Below are 7013 nucleotides of genomic sequence, written 5' to 3'. Positions count from 1 at the left end.
AAAACTAGACTTGCTGTGTGTCAATTGCCTAGTTTCTATGCGAGTGGCTAGATCACTCCAGGAACAGACCAGCTTTTGTAACCCCCAGCAGAATGAAGTACCAGGCACCAGAGACACCTCAGATTTTGAATTTAAAGTGTATCCATGCACACTGTTCTGTTCTTGTTTGATGTGGCTCTGTAAATAAACCTTCCTCTGTTCTAGTTGTGTTCATGCTCCTAACTCTTTATAGTTTCATAGTTGGTAGGGTTGGAAGGGACCTAAGCAGATCATCTAGTCTGACCCCCTGCCATGGGCAGGAAAGAATGCTGGGGTCAAATGACCCCAGCTCAGTGGTGGTCTAGCCTCCTTTTGAAGACCCTCAGGGTAGGGGTGAGCACCACCTAGCTGCCCTGACAATGAAGTAGTGCCTCCTTTAATTAATCTAGTTTTGAAGCCAGATCAAATAGCTTCACTAATCTTTCAATTGATCTACCCCAGCCCTTTCTGCTATATTAGCTAATTAATTTGTCACAACAGCAGCCCAGAATGAGTACGCTGCAGGGTGAAATCAGACCCAAGGAATTGTGTTCAAGACTTTGCTTGTTTTCTGTAGACATGAAACTCATTTCTTAAGGATGTTTTTAGGACTACGGTAATTGGTTAAGAAATTGCTTTGCTCTAGGGACAGTCAGAATCACTCCCTAGGAGGTACTGGAACAAGTTAATCAATATAGACAATTCTCTTTGACTGTTATCATCAATAATGCTAAGAAAAAGCTAACAGGATAAAGTGGCAATAACTCTAGGAAAACAGGACTTGGAGGTACTTCCTGTGTCATCAATTCCAGTCTGCTACAAGAAAATCCAGGACTGAATCTCTTTTAAGTGTCATCTTAATGCCAGTTAAGGTTTCTGCCTCCGCTACTTACTAGGAGGCTGTTCCAGAACCAGAAGGTTAGAACTTTGATAGAAATTTCCACTATAAACATATTCACAACCAGTTTATGCACACAAATAGCTCTTTTCCTCCCTGGTGTTTACCACAATGTACTTCTAGAAAACAGTCCTTCAGACCCTTCTCAGTCTTTGTTTGTTTTGTTTTTGTAGGCAGAAGGGCAGGTGTAAGGCTAAAGCAGTCATGCTCTTGTTTGTTTGGGTTTTTGTTTGTTTGTTTGTTTGCTTCATTTAGGAAAATCATGTCTATGCTCTTGATCAACTTGGTGGACTTCTATCTTTCTCAATTAAAATTCATCTTTCTAGATCACAGGTGACCAGAATTGGACATTTTATTTAGGATGAAGAGAATACTTAATTTAGGCTACTTCAACCTTTTCCCCCTGTGCTTGATGGATGTCTGATACAGAAAAAATTCAGTAAAAATTTAATCAAGTGTACTTAAGGGCAGAAAAAAACTACAAGAACTTCATGGCAGAATAGAGAAGCTTGAAAGTATTATAAACAGCAGCATTTGAAGCACAACTGCTAGACATACTGGACTGTACTTTATCATTTAAGACTTTGGGTAATACTAATAGATAAAAAAGGCAACATTTTTTATATCCAGACCATTTCTAAATGGACTTCTGAGTCTTCCCACCAATGTCAGAACCACCATTTTAATACATTCTCTACTTGAATACTTGGCCTCATGTTTGTTTTTTTCCATACTTTTATGGAAGTGGCCTTCTATGGAAGGTCATTTCAGACTCCTACATTAACCATATTGTTCTCTTACCCATAATGTTTTTCAAATGCTAAAAATGAAATTGCACTGCTGACTCCTTTATAAGATGCCAGGCATAGATTCAATAAGATCCTTAGCATTTTCACCTTAAAAAAAAACAAAGCTTTTTGAATGATGTCCTAACTTGTTTTAGCAAAGTAGGAAAATGATGCAGTTTTCATGTAGATATCTTCTAGTAGTTTTCCAGATATAGACTTCTATTGAGAGAGAGTAGTATTAACATACTAACACTGACTATTTTAAGCCAGGAAATCAAATAATAATAATAATGATATTGATGTGTTTGATTGACAGTTTCTTCCTTACATGGACTTCTCTATTTACAGATTATTTCTGAGAACATGCAGACTGAAATAGTTCAATAATACTACAATTTGCAAAATACTGAAATAGATGCACAGTTCCACATCAGAAATACGGAACTGTTTTTAATTCAAAGATTACATGCCCCAGCTTGAAAACTGACAAGTGAATAATAGAGGCCTTTTTCAACCAAGAGTTGCTGATGAGTTCCTTGTTCTACAATTCTTCCATTCTGGAGCACTGCTATCTTGTCAGCATTCTGGATGGTGGACAGGCGGTGAGCTATTACAATGCAGGTGCGACCTTGTCTGGCTTTATCCAATGCTTCTTGGACAACCTGTTCGATTACCAAAGTAAAAGTTACTTGTTCAGTAAGTTAAGTATTTCTCTGAATTACAGTTTTACCAGCAGTCAGTGATAGGTATTTAACATTTGGTATCCTGTAATTCAGTGGTACACCACCTTTTCTTTCCCTGTGGTTCCAGAGTAATGCAGGAGCAATCTACAGGTCAGATTAAGCCATGCATGCCAGGGTTGAGCCCCATTCTGCCTCTGCAAACCAGGATCAGGGATTGCTCACCCCCACGAACTGGAATCAGGCCTTGGGGCCCCATGCTGCTCCACATGCAGTGCCATGCTCTCCAGCCTGTGGAGCTCCCCACAAATCTGAAAATTTGACAGCAGGGGCAAGGTGCCACTGCTCCCCAGCTGCCAGTTTTAGACCCATGGGGAGCCACACAGGTCAGATAACAGTACTGGGGGGCTGGATTTATGGGTCAGGGGGTGAGCACTCCTGCTCTAAGTTGCAAAACAGCAATTAGAAAGATGGGGGTTGGATGGCTCAAGTGATTAGTAGTGGGATGAATTGCTAGCCCGCCTCTAAGTTTAGCCCAAGTTGACAGTGGAGTGATAGCTACCAATATTGATGACCGCTTTGCTTGTTTTCAGTTGGTAATTTCAAGCAACTTGTTAATGGAAAAGCATTCATGCTGCCAAATATATCATCACAATGTTGTAGAATCAGACTACCCTCCCCTCATTCCTATGCAAGGTTGCTTCCAGGCCAGTTGTCAGGCTAATCTTCAAAAAGGTCAATCTGATATCTTATGCGCACCATACTCGCTTTAAAACATGGAAACCTGCCTTCAGTGTGGACAATGTTTTAGTACCTCCAGTCCCAAGCATTCATAAATCATAAATGAGGCTACAGAGTATAATAAAATATGGCCTATCTAACGTAATCAATACTGGCAGTCACACTTACCTAGATTTTGATTTCTGAGCACTCCTAATTCAACTTTGACATGTTTAAAAGTATTTGTCTGTGACTATGAAGGTAGATCCTTTTTATTATTATTTTTAATAAAAGCTGAGTTCACATATAATTGCATGATTTCAGAAAATGGGGCTTCAAGGACAAGATCAAGTAGTGGAAGATTTACAATGAAGTCAGTCAGCAACCCTGAGTCTATTCTGACAAAAAAATATGAGAAAGTATTTTTAGCATTATGTGCATTATTTTAGTAGACAACAATGGTGCAAATGTCCATGTCTCTGCCATTGACCTGCAAACCCTGTTCTGTTTTAATTCCAAACCTCTCCTAGAATGAGTTGTGCCCAGTGGTGTATCTAACACATGGGGGGGTGCCTAAAGTTGGCTAAAACAAAAATTAGAGATCAAGGTGAAACAGGACCTGCCTACATGGGAATATTGACAGAATAATCAGAGTGGTATAAACAGCCATACTGTAGATATCCTTATTCTGATTTAGGTCCCAATACAACACAGCTAATTCTACCTTAGACAATTTTAGTTTTTAAGGAAAGAGTTTAAGACAAAATCCTTCTCTAGTTAAAACTCTAGAGTTGTGTTTATTCTACACACAGAGTGGAAAAGTTTCCATGTGCTTATGCTCACTGTAGCCGAAGAGATTTTAGTCCCTTACTTTCCAAATACATTTTCAGATGTTTTAAATGAATAATCAGCACTGTGATTTCCTCACAAGTCTTGGGGCAAGTAGCTTCCTTAAAGTTCAGCTGCATCCAGGGCAAAATGATTCAAAGCATTCATTTAAAAAAAAGTTTCTAGTTTGTTATTGCAGAGAAAAATCTTGGAATTATGACCCCAGGGCAACATATGGGGACAAAACCAACACAGCAATTAAAACAATCCTGAAATCTCATGGAGTTTCAGGCTACTCAATGTTTTAGAAGACATCTGACTCAATTTTATGAACAGTAGGGTTGCAATATAGGTAATTATCCAATTTTTGGTACACAGTGTATTTAAATATGGCAAGAAATCCATCCAAGCAGCTTTTATTTTTTGGAGGCTTGAATGGGAGGGGGACAAGGCAGCAAAGAGCAGGGTACAGGTAACATTCTCAAAATCAATACTTTGAGTTGGAGAAAATGTTTTCTAGAAAAAAACTTGGGAGACTTCCCAAATCTCTCAGGTTACACAGGGGATTCCCAATTTCTGACCCTCTCCATCAAGTTTGAAAGCAGTTGTTATAGACCCTTAACAGCAGCTGCTCTCCAGTAGACTCTTGGAGGATACCAGCCCAACATATACTGCAGTACTACCCCCAAGCTGCCTGCTAACCTCTATGTAGAGAACATCACCATCTACTGTGGCACTATGGCTGTTCCCCTGTGGAGGGGAGATGACAGGTTGGGAATAAATGCCCAACACTGCATGAAGGAGAGTTACGTGTTGCACCAGGTTGAGTTGCTCACATTTCAGAAAGCCTACTTTGGATGAGTGCGAGGAGCTAGACATGTAGCAACCCCCAAGGAGAGGGAAATTGAGCAAAGGGAGGCTATTGTGGAGAGAGGAAGAATGGAAATGGACTTGTACTTTAGTTCTTCTGATACCACATGTGCAATAGAAAATGAATTTAAGATGGTCTCAAAGGGTGATAATGATCTCGATATTCTAGGCCAGTGGTTGGCAACTTTTTTAAAGCAGCAGGCCAGAACAACCCAGCTCAGGTTGGAGGTAGGCCAGCACTTCAACTCAGCTGTCACACAGCTTCTCTCTGGTTGTGGCACAGGCAAAAGCCACACTACCACAATGCTGTGGAAGTCCCCAAGCATCCTGCAGGCCATGTGTTGCCAACCCTGTTCTAGACAGCTGCTGTCATTTAGTCAAATAAGGAACTTGTTTACAGATGTGGATAGGCTATGCATATTCACCTAAAATCTTCTAAATTCAGGCTTTTGATCTAAAAGGCAAGTAACTCATAATAGTTATTTCAACTGTCACAATTTAAAGATTCCTCTTTGTAGCAGGCACCCGAACGAATACCTTTTCACTTTCTGTATCAAGTGCAGATGTAGCTTCATCCAGCAGTAGAACTTGAGGACGACGTATAAGAGCTCGAGCAATAGCTATCCTCTGTTTCTGACCACCAGAGAGCTGAGTTCCTTTGTCTCCTACACGGGTATTATATTTCTAAATACAATAAATAAAAGATTCAAATAAAGATGGAGCCAACTTAAGCATACTGAACTATCAAGTTGTATTGCCTCGCCAGGTTTATCTGAGAGATCCCTAAAATGAGTTTAATTTAGATTAGACGTTCACAGATTGACTGCATCTTTATTAAAGATCTTTTTTCTCCCAAGTGTTTGATAAGTAGGGAGTAATAAAAACCCAAATTTAAGACATTTTAACCATCTTGATTAAAATCACTTTCCTCTCTCAACAGATTAGGTTTCATTTGCTTACTTATTTTGATGTCCTAAATCTCATTTTCTACATGCCCATGAAGACTTCCAGGGAAAGAAGTAGGACAGATTAAACTTCACGACTAATTCACAGTAAATAAGGATGAGGAAATGAACACTTTAAGATCTTTTTGTATTTTAGAGAAGTATGAAAATGAACGATTTTCATAGGTCACCTTCAATTCTGAGTAGGAAACAAAAGGCTTAACTTACATTTGGTAGAGAATCAATGAAGGAATGGATGTTGGCTGCTTTTGACGCACTGACAATCTCTTCATGTGACACCTCTCTGCTGTTATCTCCATATGCAATATTCTCAGCAATAGTGCAGTCGAACAGAATTGGTTCTTGCGAGACAATACCAATCTGAGCTCTAAGCCACTGAATATTTAAAGCCTTTGTATTTTGGTCATCTAGCAGCTTAAAAAAAAAAGCAAGAAGTCATGCATTTCAGAGGCATAGAAATTAAGGTAATGTTGCAGTTTTGAAATTGATTCTGCATATTCATTTTCATGGACATGTCAAGCCTTACAACTGGGACAGTTAAACCTTATAGCAGTTCTGATTTTAGTGCTCATGTATCCCTGTCACTCCTCCCAATTGTAGCCCAGTTCTCAGATCATTCAGGTGCTAAATACAGGGCGATGCCCTTTGATTCCATCAAACCTCCAGGTGCTTCCTGAAAGTCAAGGTTTCATTAGGACTCTGATAAAGCAGGGTAGGGGCGCAAGGAGTGTGGATATCCAGAGCCCATCTTGCTCCATATGAAGCCAACCTTCATGTTTAGGGTAGCTTCTCACATTTAATTGTACCTGCTTGAGTGGTGAATTACAGCATTACTAGATTTTTTTTTTTTAATATTTAGCCTTATTTAACCACTGCTTACATTTTTGTACAGCCTGATTATTATTTCAACCTGTTTCTATCAGCTGGCTTCGAGCTGTTCTCGCAGCTCATAGCCTTCAACCTGCTCGTATGTTGTGGTTTTTTTGTTTTGTTTTTTTTAAAGGAAAGGTCTGAGAAATTTTTCTAAACATAACAGTAATAGCCTTGTTACCAGCTCAAATTAACTGAATTTGGCACTAATTAGCTGAATCAGATGGATGAAATGATTGAATATATTAACGAAAGGTGATGAGGAAACCAATGGACAATGCCCAGATTAAGACACCGGTAACAGACAAAATTAGGATGTGTGCATGCGATGTGTCTGTTAAACAAAGGAATATGCTGACAGGATAAAATGTGGGCT

General features: G+C 39.4%; 1 protein-coding gene across 1 annotated transcript in view; it reads right to left on the bottom strand.

The window, feature by feature from the left end:
- Positions 1-2093: 2093 nt before the first annotated feature.
- Positions 2094-7013, bottom strand: part of ABCB1 (ATP binding cassette subfamily B member 1) — a 69541-nt gene continuing 64621 nt past the window's right edge. Inside the window, 3 exon segments of the mRNA XM_025193704.1 lie at positions 2094-2366; positions 5340-5486; positions 5975-6181. Of these exon segments, the coding sequence (XP_025049489.1) occupies positions 2160-2366; positions 5340-5486; positions 5975-6181 (561 nt within the window). The 3' untranslated portion in view covers positions 2094-2159.

The sequence above is a fragment of the Alligator sinensis genome, unplaced genomic scaffold (genome assembly GCF_000455745.1).
Source record: "Alligator sinensis unplaced genomic scaffold, ASM45574v1 scaffold1588_1, whole genome shotgun sequence".
NCBI classification, from domain to species: Eukaryota; Metazoa; Chordata; order Crocodylia; family Alligatoridae; genus Alligator; species Alligator sinensis.
Note: the sequence above shows the minus strand (reverse complement) of the source record. Positions and strands in the feature narration are given on the sequence as shown.